We start from the raw sequence: 17706 nt of genomic DNA, 5'->3' as shown, positions 1-17706 counted from the left end.
CTACTGCAGTCTATTTGGGAATGTGAAATAATATATAAATGATCAAATCCGGTTGTGTGTATTGCATACAATATTCCCGTTATGCACTGCACATTTAGTCCCCTATGCATACAGAAAATTAACATACTATGCACAGTATCTGCAAAAATAGCAAAACATCAGCAAAAGCATCACATCATATACAATAATGAAAAAGGTATGCATGTCATATGACAATCCAAATAATGTGGATGGACGAATTTAATGTACCAAAAGCTGATATGCAACTGCATGCATTATATAACCATATAATCAATTCAATACAATCACAATGTTTTGGTAATCAAATAAAATGCTAATGCCCTGAAGGAAATTGTACAAAAAGTGGCCATGATTTAAAAGGTATAATGTTAAATGCAAACATAATAAAAACAATATAACAAAACAGACAAAAAATAATAATAAAGAACAAGACCAATTTATTTTCTTCTTTTAATGAAAAAAGACAGTATAACTGTATTAAACACATTTTACACTCAAACTGACCCTCATATTTTGAAGATGAGACTTTCCTCCATTATATTTCATATAATGAATCAATTAAGAAAGCCTATACCCTCAACAAAAAAAACTAAAAAAAGAAGAAAAGAAATTGTAAATCAAACCTGGCAAAGCGTGTCAAACATATTCCCCATAACGTAAGGAGGCAAACATAGGTTGTGTTGGATATTATTTAGAACTACAAGCTTGCAAATTACAAGTCATAAATGAAAGGTTGTATTTCGACGGAAGTGTGTGCGCTCGGTTTCTTGATGTTTACCCCAGGAGTACATGGTAATGTGACAACACAATGCAAACCCCACTGTTAGCCGGTCAGTCAGCTTCACAGCGCAAATCCACCCTAAATGCCTTTGGCCGCTGCCTTGGTCCCGTTATCCCTGCAAGTTTACAGATCTGTCCGTGCCTTGGCTGCGTTGGGCGCATACTTGGGCATTAGCTCATTGATCTTGCGAATGAAGTCAGATTTCTCTGCGCATCCTTTGCAGGATTCGCCCCATTCCTCCAGAATTTTCTTCAGATCTTTCACTTTCAACTTCTTCAGGTCAACTGAGCTCAGGTCAACTTGTTTATCTAGGAGGAGGAAAATGCATTTAATGGCTTGCAGTATATGTGTATGTATATATATATATATATTGTTTTATAACTATACAGAGTGGATATAGATCAATATATTGGCAAGAGCGATTTATTGAGCATCTTGGGATGCTTAAACGAACAGAACTATGGATTTGATGTGGTTACTCGCCAACCACTAGAACAAAAATACACTGCCCGCCCCCCAAAAAATTGCTGTTTTAATTAAATAGGCATTAATGCTTAAGAGTCTATGATCGAATCATTATTGCAGTGGTTATTATGTTTCTAGCATGTTATCTCTGGCAAGTGTTCTTTAACCCTAACTGATGGAGTGTGTAGCTTTTCATTTCTTTATCAACCATGTAGGAAGATACATCATGATCGTATAGATGGAAATTACATCACAACATTTATTTCCATCAATGTTTGGTCAATATCTTGTATTGTCAATGCAAGAGTCCAGCACTGTGTAAAGTCTCCTCCAGCACATCCCAAAGACTTTCAATGCATTTAAGCTCTGGACTGACAGGAGAGAATTCATGTGTGAAAATTATTCTTCATTCTCCTCACAACCATTCTTTCACTGTTTGAGTCTGATGAATCTTGACATTGTCATCCTGGAATATGGCCATGATGTGTCTTCATACTAATGGTTAAAAAATTTAAAAGCTACACACTACACACCATCAATTAGGGTTAAGAGAATACTTGCCAGATATAACATGCTAGAAACATAACAATCACTGCAATAATGATCCAATCATAGACTCTTAAGCATTTGCCTATTTAAATACAAACAGCAACCTTTTTTTTTTACGGCCGAGCAGTGTATTTTCTATGCAACTTACCATATTTTAGTTCACAGATTTGACTGTCCTTCTTTTTGAGCTTTTCACAGATCTTATCCACTGGCACATGGTGACTCATCGGTTTGGAAACTTCATTGATAATTTTTGTTGCTGCGTCACTTGTTGCCCCTATATAATAACACTAAAAACACACACACACACACACAAATTAAGAATAAACAAACATAATAATGCAAGAAAGAAAAAAAGCAGAATTCATTGATACACACACAGACTTACAAAGCGGTTTTCTTTCCCTTTGGTATCTTTGCAAAATTTTAGGAGAGCTTTTTCAATGGAGTCACTGTTGAACTTGACGTCGCCGTCTTTTAGCTTCTGGTAAAACCGTTCCAGGAAACTCACACAGACTGCAATGCAAAAATCAGGAGTTTTTTTTCTTTGAAAAATGATACATTAACAAGACGTTATAGCTTACAAGCAAGATTTACTTTACAATACATCAATACCTAGCTGATGAAAAAATACGCCAGAAAATAAAACTTGAAGTAATGTGTAATCGCTATTAAAATATACATGTCTTTTAAGTTTTCCCCCCCATAATAATAAATTCTTGCAGGCAAGGAATTTTCTGATATTTCCAAGGAACCCTGTTAGACCCTCCGAGCAACAAAATTAGTCGCGTTTATGAAATCATCAAGATAAATGTCATATATAGCATCATATCAGTTCATTTCAAAATTATTTATTTACTGATCAGTTCATGAACAGGAAAATAGGAAATTATGACCAATATTTGAATAGGTGTGCCGTAGATAATTCTGAATATGAAGTGCTTATGTATTTACATATGTTTAATGTTTACAGTATTATATGAGGGTCCAAAAGATTTTCATTGAAAAAACAAAACAAAGTAGTGGCCATGTGACCTAATTTACAAAATTACACAAATAAATGCCTTTACAATACTAATATAAAATGTTTTCAATTTATAAAATACTTACCTTTCTAATAGATCGTTTTACAAATATGCTACACATTATACATATACACTTTTACAAATATATTATAAAATACGTTTAACTTTAACAAAGAAATATAATTATTAATCAACTGAATAACTGAAGTAGTTAACAGTAGAAAACAAACACCAAAAATACCCAATAAAAAAAAAACTCAACTAAACATACAACATAGCTAAACTAAAGCCAACGAATAAAACGCAGAAGGAATCTCTGACAGGTAATATGCGTTTCCTGCACATGTTTACATCATGAAGATATTAAACAAACTCACCTTCACACTCTCCATCTTTCAAAGCGTCACTGTAGCTCGGAACCAGCGCCAGGGCCAGTGCCACGGAAAGCCCACTTAAATATAACATCCTAAAACCAAACAAACGTCTTTAACTACTTAAATACGGTATGAAAAAGTGCTGGACTTGGTTCTGTACGATCATTAAAGATACCGGCTCGAGAACACGCAACGTACCGATTCAACAGCGCTTCCTATTGAAAGTCCCCGCCCCCTCTCACATCTGATTGGTTACCGGTCCACTCTTCGCTCGTCTATTGGCTGGCGCATGACGTCGCAACACGCACTCTTGTCTGAATGGATGTGCAGTGTTCATCCAGGGAGTGAGTCCAGTTGGCGGCCTCTGATTGGTTCTGAAGATGAACATTCCTGGTGACGATATACAGCTTGATGATGTGTTGTTTGCACCAGCGTCATGTTTGTAGTTCTCCTCCATCCGGTGATGCTTTACATAAATCAACTGTCATCATTCCACCAACAGTAAGTATATTATAAAAGAAGGCCATTTTGTTATATTTCTCTCACATAAACAGTATATTGGCGTCACATAAAGGCAATAGGCCTAACTTACCATGTTAGTTCCAAATATAGCACTTTACACATTAAATCCACTCTTTATTCAGGTAAGAGTCAGACTAGGTATTGGCTAATGAATCTAAATAGTAACCAAACACTTTAAGCTCTTTAAAGTCGGATGAACATCATAGTTGTTTTGTTGACTTCACTATTCTTTTAACTTTATGGTTTTTCGGTATGAGCAGCCATAATTTTCATTTTGATGCAAGTTATGTTTTTGGTCGGCATATATTGTGTAATGTTTTTTTGCTGTTTGTATAGTTTTTTTCAAGGTCCTTTTAATACTTTGCTGTCAATAAACACACAAAAAACAAAAAAAACATGGAACTTAAATTGATGACTCAATCACACCTCCAAGTAAAGGAAAGAAGGCAAATAGCTGTCGATAAAACATTCTTTAATTTTAATTTTAGGCATTATTAATGAATTACACGTCACAGCGGTTAAGTGAGTAGGAAAGAAAAAGTGTGTATTTACATCTAAAATCCACACCACATTTATTCATGCTAGCACAATATATACAGAAAAAAATACTTTGAGAATACTTGTACAAAGGTTTTCGTATTTCTGCATGGTAAAACAAAACGCTTCAGATTTCAATGCAAAATACACAAAATAACTGTAGTGAGTAGGCCATTGAAATATTTTTTTTTCACTCGTTTGCAGTTTAGTTTTAAAAACACATTTACATCAGAAAGTACAAGGCAGACAATTAATCTCAGTCTATACATGATTTGTCCCTCTTGACCATATAAATACAAAGCTTTTGAAGGATTATATACACAAAATAAAGCCAGACATGGTGTGGTACGAACTGTAATGCAGGCCAGAGCGTTTAGTACCCCTCCTTACTTAGTTTTTCATATGTACAGACCAAAAAAAGAACATTTCCCTTTGCACACCCATTTCATCCTCTCACATTACCAGAAACTGTCATTTCAAATGTATGACAATATGTACCTCATTCAAGTCATCAATCCTTTCAGGAAAATAAACCCAATATTTCATTAGCAATTCACACATAACAACAGTATTGATCTGGAATTGAATTAGAGATGCTGATCACGGCAACCTCATCATGTAAAAAATAAAATGTCACCCTCAATCTGAAACTTTGAATCCAAAAACGGTCAGCTTGCCTCCATGGAGATATCAAACATGTAAAATATGTACACTCGTTTTTTCTGTGTGTGTTTTTTTTTTTTTACAGTTGCTTGTGCCAAATGAGTAAACTTCATTTAAAGCATATGTTTTAATGAATTGTGATTATACTACGTAATCTAGATATTTTTTTGCTTGGATATGCAAGCAAAATTACGATGGTGAACGAATACAAGACACACAGTATCCGTCAGACAATATTTACATGCAAAATGTCTAGAAAGCATAATAAGAAATGCTCAAAACAACAAATATTAATGCTTTTTAGTTTTATCAGTGCTAATATTCACAGAATGGGCTGTGACGGATATACTTCGACACTCTGTCTTATAACACTCGATCTTTGCATAGATTCCAGTTCTTTCCCTGATCACTGAATATTCAATGTGTATAAAAATTATTTATATTGTCTGAATTAACCCTAAAATGATTAAAGTTAATATAAACCAGTATTAATAACTCATCACTCAACCCATTTCTATATGTCTTTGGAGACATGACACGCTTACTTCATCATTATATGTCTTTATAATTTAGTAAAGAAAATAATAATATGTAATAATATAAAACTGCATACCATCAGCAGTTACCCAAGTTTCACTTTATGAGGAAGAGCGTATGAATGAATAGACAATGGCAGTTTATGGCTTTTCTGACAAACGGAAAACAGATGGGAATATTTTTTTAAATGTAATGAACATTTACCGAAGGCCCTCTATCATGTGTATTTGCTTTCTCTGGCCATAAAAAGATTGTTTCAGTCATATCAGCCATTACGGTGAATGCATTTCTCTCTGTAAATATCCTGCCATGAAAAGTACGGTTTTCATTTCACAAAAGTTTACCTAAAAACTTGCCTTTGCCTTCGCTCATTTGGGGCTTAAGTACATTTCGTACTATGAGCAGCCTAAAGTATATACTTTTGTGTTTGCATGCCAGAAATAAATAATAAAGTACTTTTTAAGCCCATAATATATCCTCTTAATTAAGTGATACAAAGCCAAATTAAACCACATCATCAATTTGTGAAGGGCCAACAGTGCAGTACAAAATAAAAATCAATCAATAAAAAGAGATTATTTATAATACAGATAGCAAAATAAATGGGAGAACACCCATAATAAAAAATAAATATTAATAAAATAAAATATATGCCTAACCCGGTTAACGCTTCTGTGACAAGTAATTTGTCTGTCCGTATATCGTATGACACAATGAATTCACAGCCAATCCGAATATATGTGATGTTTAAAGGAGTCATGAATGGAGAAATCAAGTTTTCCTCGATATTTTGACATGTAAGATCTCATTGTACAATTAAAACATCCTATAAGTTTCAGAATTCAAAACTTCAACATTAGTCCAAAAACAGCTTGAAATCAAGCTCAGAAAACGACTCGCTTCGAATTTTGTCACATTATGACGTAATAGTCGCATCACATCTTTGGCCCCGCCCACTAAGGCGTTAGTGAGATGAGAAGAGAAGAGTATAGGATATAGGATCACTGGACTAAAAATAATATTATCTTCCAAAGGATCCTAATGCTAGAAAAGTGCTTATTTTTATTTAACAATGTGATTATCAGTGGATTCATTGGTAAATCACTCGCAATTTAGGCGCAGGCTTTGCAAACAGACTGTTATTGTAAGATATGGACTCCACAGTAATGCCACAACATGTAAGTAACCGTGTTAATTCTATTTCCTGATGTGTGATCAGTGATTTCTGATATGATTCATGTACAGTTCTTTGTCTCAAAATCGTTTAATGGTGTTTATGCTTCATTAAATCAAGCCAGTGACTAAACGGTCAACTTCACATTTTTTCTCTTAATAGCATGATAGTAATCTGATATTTCATTTGTGATATTGACTGAGCTGTCAATCACTCAGAGTGAGTTTATCAGTGACTGAGTTCTGGACTCTGGCCAAAACTCGCGTTATAATCAATGACACTGTTTAAACTGCACAACGGATCTCTTACTTACACCTTGTTTGCACTGTTAGTTGTGATGAAAGCATTCGTGAGAGTGCAGAAATCGAGATGGAATGAGCTGCATTCATAGGCTCAACAGATACATCTGTCATCGGCTACATCACTGCAACCTTTCATGTCACGGGAGTAGATCTAAATATAATGCTATAATAAACACTTTTCGTGATTAGTTAATCTCGAAAGCTGTATTAGTAAAAACGTAGTAAACATTTCAAGAGAGTTCCACATAAGTAATACTTATTTTATATGCAAAGATTTTAGCCAATCACAGAAGTGTGAAGTCTCACAGCAGACACGCCCGTTAAAACATAGCGTTCAAATCAGAGGGCTAAAATCTGGGTAAAAAATTTCCTGTTATTTCTAAATTATGACCATTTTTAATGTAAAAATCATACTAACATTATAAGTGCACCTCCAACATTATAACATAATTAAACATTGAGTTGTATGGAGCAAGGTTTTGGACCAGTGAGTGAGATTTAACTGTGGGCGGAGCTACCCATAATGACACAAATCGCCCGACAAGCTAAAATTAACATGGACAATATAGCTTTTACAACTTGACACTTTATTGAACGTGTGTTCTTGCTTTCCTTTGGAAAAATGAAATTAAAATTGGCCAGCAAATTTAGGGTTTTCAGCCACATTAATTTATCCCTATATGCAGTGTTGCTCAAATCAGAAATAATCATGAGGATGTGGATGAGGGTGTGTACATATACAGTATAAGCAATAACAGGCCCTCCCTTCAAGTGATGTAGGGTAATATTATCACCACCATTGAAGAGAACATGCACATTGTACATAAAAAAAATGCTTTTTAAATAACATATACTTTCAAGTCGTCTGAAGTTAATATGCAAACACCATCAGGTACTGAATTTGTATCTATCAGCAGTTGAAAGACTTTAGAAAAGTCACAACATAAAACACACATGAATCTTGCCTCATTTCCACCTTTTAAAATGTGTGATAGGCTATAATCTTTCATAAACATATACAGTATAATATAATCTAAGCTGTATTTATTCTAACTCTGTTTTTGTATTTTTTTCAATACAATTATATTAAAGTCTTGGAATTTTATAACAGCTCTATCTAAAAATATACTTCTTTATTAAAACTGTCAACTCAGAAGAACAGAAATCAATTCCCAAAGGAACCCGCTGAGACCAAAAGCCGCTTTACTGTGAGGAGACATCTGTGAAATGGCTTTGATTTAACAGCGCTTTGGCTGTTGTGTTATCAGCATAACGGGGTAGTAACGTTTAGAGTGGCTGATTTGCTTTCGCAGCACGACAATATTGTGGGTGTAATGAGGCTTTACCAAGATTGTAAAAGCCTCTTACTGTCAAATCAGTGCAGATTCTCTCTGAGGAGAAGCTTCCCACAACTGCAGGAGTTAACAGACGTTCTGTGAAGTGTTTTAAGATCTCTAATGAAGTGTTAGCATGTATCAGCCACCGTATTAACAAAACCGCGTCTGTGGCTTTTACAATGAGCATGCTTAGTCGATGAGGAGATCTTAAAACTCCTTCAAAGATCATCTGAAATCCACCCTTATGTGGACTAGCGAAATGTAACTTAATAAAAATTTTAGCCACTATCTAAAGAAACACATATCTACTTTTGACTGCTGCTTGCACTTTCTAAATTATTTCAGAATTTAATAAAATAAGAAGGGAAAACTAATAAGGTTTTTGGTGCTCAAATGTTAAGTGCTAAAGTGCTAACCAACCAAAACTGAACAATGCCTATTGATAAGGTTTCTCAACAGTCTTTTTGAAGGTGTATGAATTACAAATCGAAACTATTGTGATGATGATTATGAAGTGTTTTCAAGTTGTAGACCTTGACAAGAGATGTATCTATCTCTGGGGACATCAAACTCTTGGATCTGGTACACCTCAAAACCATCTGAATCACATTTTGTGCTTCCTGTTTCATCTGAAAATCTCTTTTCGTACCATTGCAACTTTCCGGATTTTCACCATATCTGTATTATTCAATCAACATACTGATACTAATGAGGGGAAGTAGCTTGGGCTCTACACTCAGTTTGAACTCAAGGCTCCAGAGCAACTCCCAACCAACAACCACTAAGTGCAAAACAAAAAAATCTCAATAGCATGTAGAAGCTCAGCAACATGGCAAGCACTTCTTAAAAGGTGTAAAAGAACTACACTGGATACATGGTAAGTAGAGAAGAAGGTTCAAATCAGTCATTTCTTGGGACTTTTCCTAAACCCAACCACCTATAACACCAAAACCAATGGTCCAAGCTGAACCTTGTTCTTTGTCTATTCTTCGCTGATGCCATGTTCCCATGCCACCTTGGCCTGCTCCTCCTTGTTAGTGAGCAGAGGCTGGGAGATCTTGCGGGGCATGGGTCTCGGGACCGGTCTCAGGTCCTCTTCAGGGATGCACCCTTCCCTCAGGTAAGGTTTGGGAGGCAGAGCAGGTGCAGGCTCATGGTGGTGGTAGTGCGGGTGGGTGATGTGTATAGCATGTGGGTGGTGATGGTGGAGATGGAGGTGATGGTGGTGGTGGCCATCGGTGGGCATCCCTGGGGTTACAACCAACGGGGCTGAGTGACTACGGCACGGAGCGGGCTTGAGAGGGTCCAGAACTTCAGGCTCGGAGACGCTGTAGCGTACGGGGAGGTAGGGACTCTCGGCTTCCTCTGTGTCCGTGGTCCAGGCCTGGCTGCTCGGCATCGAGTCCAAGGTGTCGGCTCGAGCTGGAGGCTCGGAGGAGGACTGGGCGAAGTTGCTCTCGCTTAAAGAGGAGACGCCACTGCTGGCGCTGCCGGACAAGGTGGAGTTACTGCCATCCAGGCCCGATTGTGGACTGGTGGGTGAGGCAGGTATAGGGTGCAGGGGCGACTGGTGAGGAAAGGTAAAGCAGGTTTTTATATTCAATATATTGTATGTGTTGCAATGTTGAAACGTAAGATCAGTAGGATAACATTAAGAAGACCTTAGAGCAAGGGTGCTCAATCCACCTCCAGGAGAACATCCTCCATCCAGTTCCAACCCTGCTTGTTGATCTTTCAATGAACTTCCATTAAAGTAATAGTTCACGCAAAGATTACAATTCTGTCCTCATTCACTCACCCTTAACATGAAGGTGAACTTGTCTACTAACCTACATTGGATAACTATTGACAAAAATGTTGTAAACATGTTTGCCTAAAATTATGCCCATTCCTATCGAGATGGTCCTCATTGCAGAACATGAAATCCAAGGGGATCCCACCTTACATACCTAATCCTACCCATCTCCACCCCCTGATCCCTAAACCCAACCCTAATCCTACCCATCTCCACCCCTTAGATCTTGATCCAACTCCGCCCCCTGGATCTCGTGTAGTACAATGAGGTGTTACTGTTCCTATCACCAGTGGCAAACATAGCAAGCAACACAGCCAAATGAGCCCATAGAACTTCTCTGGCTGCTTCTGATATATTGATCAAAATTTGAATTTAAAGGTGGATCTCCAGGAGCAGGATTAAGCACCTCTGTCTTAAAGCTGCCATCATAACTGAATTGTACCTTCTTAACTGTGACTAATTATTTTAAAGTACAATAACACTCTTAAGACTTCTATTGCTATTCTAAGGACATTTAGATGTTACTCCATTTTGACGATTTATTTGTGGTTTCTGGATGACTTGCTTTAACCTTCTCCTAAGATAAAATTACCCATTTTTATACTACTGATCTCCCTTTTATGACAGAGAAAATACAACCCAAGCACACACATACTGTACACACAAATTAATTGCACTACTGATGCATACATATACAAATGCACATAAAAAGATAGCAATATGAACCCAAAACACTTTAGCATCTTAGGGACACCAAAACAGTTATTTCCAGAACCAGACTAAAGTTCTATTTGGCATGAGGTGTTTTGACTAGAGAACAGGCAGGGACATCCGAGGTCAATCTCGGAATGGTAGCGCGGAATGCATGCATGAGGAGGACTAATAGGACACATCTAGGCGGAGGATACCTTTCTTAAGGAGCGCGCGGGGAGAGCTGGAGGGAGTTCGCTGATCTGGTGGTGGAAAGCATCAAAGTGCATCGAGAAGTGTCCTAAAGGGGGACACACAATTGGACAGAACCAGGGTTGGAAAGAGCACACGCCGGTACACACTCGCACATAAACACTTGTTGACATGCACATTCACTCAGCAAGCACTATGATGGACTCTTTCTGAACTTAGCTGATGTTCAGAGGGGAATTCTGGCTGGGGAAAAGGGGATGAGGAGGAAATAACTCAAGATCATGTGAGGATCTACACTAGAAGAGAAGGATCAATTATCAACTGTGAGGAAAAAAGCTATAGAAATGAAAGGGAGGAAGTTACTCTAATGACACATTTGGGCAGTTGACATAATGTGTAATATTTTGTGTAATTTTTCTTAAATTATTGACATACGCAAATTGTGATCAGATTAAAGATTCCATTAAATCAAGCTAATTTAGTTGTGTATTGGCGTTAAGACCCTGTATATGCTAGCTAGTGCACTCCTTAAAATTGACAAAATGTAGCAGATCATTTAAAATGTATTACTCTTGGCAGAAAATGTTGGTGTATACATATTTTTGTCTAATAAAATCCACTCTGGAATGAGAATATCACTTTAATACATACAACCTGCAACAGCAAATAACAAATTTGCATGTCAATATATCTTGTCCCAACTTCCTGTTAAATAGGAAATATGTCAACAGAGTAAAAAACTTTGCTTGGCAAGTCTGTTGGAGTCTTTTAAGCTTATCTTTACTGTGGTTATGTGGGAGGATAACAATTTGTTCAAACAGCTTAATAGTGAGAAATGCTGTAATATGAAAAAAGGGATTTTTTTACAGCATGGTTTATTTTTTTATTTATAATTATGCATGCAGTTTTTAAAACATTAAGACTACATCAAACTAATGGTACGTTTCCACGACAACGAGTTTTAAAAACTGAAAAGTTTTTCCTTTGCATTTTTTGCATACAGACAACACCATTGTCAAGACAATCCCCATTCACACGGCTCTGCGAAAACAACTAACAACGCCGTATTCTGCTGCCAGGCCAGTAGTTGGCGATGTCACTTTGTAAAGAAAACCTACGTGCCTATAGACTGAACAAGTAATACGCATGCATTAACTTCATCGTTTTCAAAAATTCACGTTTTCGTAGTTTATATGGAGACGGTAATGGGATCGTTTTCAAAAACGTGGACTTTGAAACCGGTTTTCAAAAGTTTGCATTTTCAGGCCCCCAAAACGCTGTCGTCGTGTAAAAGAACAGCCAAAACGCATACAAAGTTTTCCGTTTTTAGTTGAAAACGGTGTCGTGTAAACGGGCCGTTAGATTACATTTAACTTCATTGAACTAAGACTACCCTTTATTTATAAATGTAATTTATTTTATTATTTATAAAACATGCACAGTTAGAAAATAAATTATATATATCCATTTGGTTCTAGATATGGATTTAATCATACAGGTGTGATCCAATAAAGTCCCTCAAGATGCAGCGACAGCTGTTTAACCCAGAGGAGAATATTTAATTAAGCCAAGTCCAATCTAATAAAGATTTCACTAGAATTTGACAATGTACAAATATTTTAAGTAGGCACCTTTTGATTTCTTAACTCTATTGGCTTCATGTATTCATAAATTCTTCCAAAGAGTACATGCACACTTTGACATATACTTGTTCCAAATTTCTGTCAGATGAGCTTGTGTAGCTGAACACGACGCGGCTCCTTATCATGCGTAGATAATCCAACGTAGTCAATGTCTTTCATAACATATCAAAAGTCACTAGGTTCATGAAAGATATTGTTAATCCTTCCTCAAAGATACTGTAGTTTCTTACCGGGAGGGAGGGTGCGGGGGGGAACGGGTGGGGCCATCACACTCCCGACATGAGCAGAGAGGAACGGCAGAGTGTCCCTGGTGCCACTGTCCAAACTCCAGCTGCTGGGAGCTGTCAACACTGCCAGAAAGAGCAAAGACCAACATCACTTTACACATCACTACTGACCTGCTGGATCCTAATCTGAAGTGTCAGATATCTCAAGAATGGCTGCTTAGAGTATGTTGAGGTTTGGATTCTGGTGTTTCCAACCGGACACTAGCTAAAGTAGCGTAGTGAGAAAGACTTCTTTAGCAAGTATCTACCTTTGTTTTAAGTTGTTAAGTTAAGTTTAAGTTGTTAATGGAAATAATCATTTTGCTACAAAGAATAGGCGAGAGTCTAGTTTATAAACTGCAAAAATTAAGTCTCAGGGCCAGATTTACTAAACAGGGCCAATGGGAGTGGAAATGTCTGCGCGGTTTACTGACGACGCAAACATTAAAGAATGTAGACACAGCTGGGTCATTTCCATAATGACCAACACAATCTACCAAGAGCAGCGCAAATTAGCTTCTGGGTTAAGACATTTTTTTTTGGTAATTAATGGCGTAAATACCAGTAAATTGACTTGCGCAAACCTTAGTAAAACACCTTGCATGATTCATTTTAAATACTCTCCTCCCATAAATGTTGCATCTGAAAGGGAAACTACTACAAATGCATATGCAATGAGGTCAGCCGCAAAAATAACCCTGTCCACGCCTTTTCAGCACTGCGTGTCTTTAGTAAATCCTGACAGTAATTTTTTAACGACAAAAGAGGGTTTGCGCTGCCGCATGCTGTTAGTAAATCTGGCTCTTAAAAAGTAGGCGTCCATGAGCTCAAGCGTTAGAATAGGGCTGGACTGTGTGCGGACTCTCTTGACTTTCAGTGCTGCCATTGGTTTTTGGTCAGCTGGGAATATAACTGAAACTGTCGCTGCATCCAAAAATGCCCACTTCCCTACTATGTAATGTGAAAAACGGTACAAAAGAGTAGTATGTGCGTAGTACCATTATTTGAAAAACAAAAGCGAAAAGTACCCAGATGAACTACAACTTCCAGTGAGATTCTGGAGTGTGCATTCAATGTATACTTTACTTTCCTATGAGGCCACGGGAGAGGAGTCGTGACTGGCAGGTAAGCGTAGTAGGTCACATGACAAAGCCAACCTGACCGACGTAGTACGTCCGGAATGCATTCATACAACAAATACACATACTAAATAGAACATACTTTTTAAATGGTCACAAAGTCGGTAGTACCTACTCAGACTGTATGCACTTTTTGATGCAGCAAGTATTGTGATTTCTGCCTGGGGTGAGGGGATTGTGGGTTTGTGGATGGATAGAGGGGTACAGTGGGTTCAGAGAATCATACACACCCAGTCATACCTTTATCAGCCACAGAGAGATTAGGGTCACTGCAGGGTTTGCAGGGACCAATGACCTGATGGTATAGAGCCCTCTGATGGTTAGCAGGCTGGTAAAAAAAAAAAAAAAAGCAAAATAAAAAAAAAATACTGCTATTACGTTAGCCTCATAACTGAGGCATATCATTTCCTGACACCGTTTAATGGATTTGTGAAAATGCAAATTAGCTGCATCTTGTGGTAGACGCACCTGTCCGTTCTCGGTTATGTTGGGGTACATGGCACTGCTGGGACGGTCCCTGTGCGGCGGTAGAAGCATCAACAACTCTCGGTTGTGCCTGTATCTGTCAGGTAGTGATGGGGACCCAACTGGAGAGAAAGGAAAATATCTGTACTTTGAGACTAGAAAAGCCATCTTTGGGCTGAGATGTTCTTTTGAGTGAAGCTAGAAGATATTAATTGTCATCACAGTAAATTAATGTTTAAATCCCAATGCGTTTTAGCTCTCAAACATTGGTTGGGAAACACTCAAACCTGGTGTTATTATGAAGTTTACTTTTGCTCACCCCTGATGCTGCCGTGCCCTGAGTTGATCATCTGAGATGGAGCTGAATGCGTTGAGCTCAAGCTGGATGATGATGGACTGGGCTGAAATGTTACACAGAGGGGAAAAGTACTTTAAAAGATCAGATACAATATTCTTGCTAGTTGATATGGTGTTCTGAGAGGTTGGCAGAGAGTAGCTAGGTGGTGAGTGGTTTCTAGGGTGTTGCTAGGCAGTTGATTGGTTGTTCTGATATTTTGATAGGGTATTGCTAAATGACAGGTGGTTTCTGGGGTGCTATGAGTGTTTGCTAATGTTAAGGTGTTGCTTGGATATTATGGGTGGTTTCTAGGGTGTTGCTAGGGCATTGTTATGAAGAATATAGGGTGTTCTGAGAGGCTGTCTGGGAATTGCTAGGGGTTGGTAGCTTCTATGGTGCTGCTAGGCAGTTGCTCAGGTGTTGCTAGGCAGTTTCTAGGTTGTTCGAAGAGGTTGCTAGGGTATTGCTAGGTGATGTGTGCTTGTTAGGGTGCTATGCATATGCGTTAATGAGACATTTCTCAGGATATTTTGGGTTGGTTGGATGGTCTCTAAGGTGTTGCTAGACAGTTGCTTGGGTATTGCTAAGCAGTGCTAGGAAGTTGTTAGGCAGCTGTTTGGTTGTTCAGAGATGTTGATAGGGTATTGCTAATTGATAGGTGGTTTCTGGGGTGCTATGAGTGTTTGCTAATGTTACGTGTTGCTTGGATATTATGGGTGGCTTCTAGGGTGTTGCTAAGCAGTGCTAGGAGGTTGTCAGGCAGTTCCTAGGTTGTTCTGAGGGGTTTATTGCTAGGTGATTCTTGGGGTGCTTTGAGTGTTAACTTATGCGAGACATTAAGCTAGGATAATATGGGTGTTTGCTAGGGTATTTGTTAGAAGTTGATAGGTTAGATATCCTTAGTGGTTGCTAGGGTATTGACAAGCAGTGCTAGGACATTGTTATGCAGATGGTAGGGTGTTCTTCTGGGTTGTTAGGTATTGCTAGGTGCTGGGTGGTTGCCAAGATGTTGCTAGGTGGATGCTAGGATGGTCTTCTGAGTGGTAACTAGGGCATTGCTAGGAGGAGGCTGCTAGTGTAGTTGTTAGGGTGTACTGAGTGGTAACTATGAAGTTCCTATGTGGTGGGTGGTTGCTAGGGCATTGCTAAGTGGATGTTAAGGTACTATAAGTGGTTTCTAGGACACTGCTAGGTGGCAGATGGTTTCTAGGATATTGCTAGATAGATGCCTGGGTGCCTTAAATGGATGCTTGGGTGTTTTGGTTGGTCACTAGGCTGTACTTGTACACTAAATGTGTGTATTATGTGCTGATGTAGCCCACCTGCATGCGGTAGAGGTCCTCCGGGTGTTCCATCATACTGTCCGTCAGGATAAGCAAGTTTCCCGTCTCACTGGAGGTGTGAGAGGAGAGAGAAGAGGAGGAGTGGCGGACAGACCCCAACACATTCAGAGGGCTAGAGACAGAGAGAGAGAGAGAGAGAGAGAGAGAGAGAGAGAGAGAGAGAGACGGGGAGGAGAGGGATGGGAATACAGGGATGGAAAAGAAAAGCAAGAGAAAGAGTGGAGGAATGGGAATGCATGCAGGGATGAGGAAATTGAATCAAGATGAAGAAAAGAGATTGTAGGGTCATAGAACACAGGCAGCAATGCGAGTATGAACGAAATAGAAGAACAAGGGAAGACAGAATAAAGGAGAAAGAAAGAGGATATAAAGCATGCACACAGAAAGATGTCAAACATGTGTGAGGTAAAGTGACAGAAGAGAGAGAAGGAGAAAGAGGAACAAACAGAGAGACATGAGAGAGACGTGGTGGAGTGTGTGTTCAGGGTGGGCAGCATGAGTGTGTACGCGTGTTTATGAGGAATACACGTCGAGGAGTGTTTGTGAAGAGAAAGGAAGGGCTGCGTCTACAGAGCAGGAATCTCTCTATAACTCACAGACATGTGAGTAGAACACACACAGACTATACAGATTCATTACAATGTGATATATACTGTGAGGTGCAACACGTGAAATAAACATTTGTAATAATGAAATCTTGAATATAAATACACAAAGTTGGAACCAGGGTTGTTATTAACTAAAACTATGAATGTATTATTTTTTTTTTTTGTTAAATGAAATGAAATAAAATATAGTTAAGTTTAGGTTGATGTGCTGAAATGACACTAAAACTGAAATAAAAATAAATTAAAGCTAAAAATAAAAACTACTAAAAATAACAAAAATAAGCCCATACAATTACTAAAACAAACTAAAATGAAAATGTAAAAACCTATTCAAAAAAAAAATTAACAAAAACCATAGGAGTATATAAATTATTCTAAAATAACACGGTTTGCACAATCTTTTTATGTAGACAAATAAAACCTTGTAATTTATTTATTCATATTTTATTTTAAATGCGTGAGTTGGCCTAGATAATATTTTTAATAAGGCAGTATTTTTAACTATTTTTGATAAACAAAAAAGGTAATAATAAACAATGCATATGTGTGTCCAGTATGTGAGTAGATACAAAATAAAAATATATGCAATCTAAATTAATTAAAATATAAACTAAGCATAAACATAAAATTATTTATCTAAAAAACAAATACAAATCTAAGCATATAAAATGAACAGTTTTCATAATTATTTTCTTTTTGGCATCACATTATGGAGCTATTATCTCTCATAAAAAGTAGTACTAAATATTTAGTACATTGCACTCATGTATACTAAGTATGTTGAATGGATTTCTATTAGTGTGAATTTGAATTTGACCCACATGAATTTGAACAGCATGTTTAATTTAAAGGAATGTTCTAGCTAAGCTCATTCTACAGCATCTGTGTTGTGCTGTTGAATGCCACAGAAAATAACTTTG

General features: G+C 37.7%; 2 protein-coding genes across 21 annotated transcripts in view; both read right to left on the bottom strand.

Annotated features, from left to right (window-relative positions):
• Nucleotides 1-457: 457 nt before the first annotated feature.
• Nucleotides 458-3457, bottom strand: manf (mesencephalic astrocyte-derived neurotrophic factor). The gene is made up of 4 exons (XM_077226980.1): nt 3219-3457; nt 2205-2332; nt 1965-2106; nt 458-1110 (listed from the first exon to the last, which is right to left on the bottom strand). Exons 1-4 carry the CDS (start codon nt 3304-3306, stop codon nt 926-928), a joined length of 543 nt encoding a protein of 180 aa, XP_077083095.1. The 5' UTR covers nt 3307-3457; the 3' UTR covers nt 458-925.
• Nucleotides 3458-4192: 735 nt separating this feature from the next.
• dock3 (dedicator of cytokinesis 3) overlaps nt 4193-17706 on the bottom strand; it is a 205597-nt gene continuing 192083 nt past the window's right edge. For 12 of the 20 annotated variants that reach the window (XM_077226928.1, XM_077226930.1, XM_077226931.1 and 9 more), the window contains 7 exons: nt 16158-16290; nt 14818-14899; nt 14502-14620; nt 14274-14361; nt 12859-12978; nt 10991-11073; nt 4193-9854 (listed from right to left, as the gene is read on the bottom strand). In XM_077226928.1, coding sequence (XP_077083043.1) covers nt 9270-9854; nt 10991-11073; nt 12859-12978; nt 14274-14361; nt 14502-14620; nt 14818-14899; nt 16158-16290 — 1210 coding nt within the window. In that variant the 3' untranslated portion in view covers nt 4193-9269. Of the gene's footprint in view, nt 9855-10990; nt 11074-12858; nt 12979-14263; nt 14362-14501; nt 14621-14817; nt 14900-16157; nt 16291-17706 lie in introns of all 20 variants that reach the window. The other 8 variants (XM_077226935.1, XM_077226936.1, XM_077226940.1 and 5 more) reach the window with 5 other exon arrangements.

Source organism: Siphateles boraxobius, unplaced genomic scaffold (assembly GCF_051911475.1).
Source record: "Siphateles boraxobius isolate OS27281-9 unplaced genomic scaffold, OSU_SipBor_1 13, whole genome shotgun sequence".
Taxonomy (NCBI): Eukaryota; Metazoa; Chordata; class Actinopteri; order Cypriniformes; family Leuciscidae; genus Siphateles; species Siphateles boraxobius.
This window is presented reverse-complemented; position numbering and strand designations above follow the sequence as displayed.

Bases quoted from the DNA above. Each gene is read 5' to 3' on its own strand.
- manf (XM_077226980.1), bottom strand. From the start codon at position 3,306: ATGTTATATTTAAGTGGGCTTTCCGTGGCACTGGCCCTGGCGCTGGTT. The intron at 2,333-3,218 runs GTGAGTTTGTTT...TTTGCATTGCAG, and splicing joins GAAAGATGGAGAGTGTGAAG to TCTGTGTGAGTTTCCTGGAA. The intron at 2,107-2,204 runs GTAAGTCTGTGT...GTGTGTTTTTAG, and splicing joins AAGGGAAAGAAAACCGCTTT to TGTTATTATATAGGGGCAAC.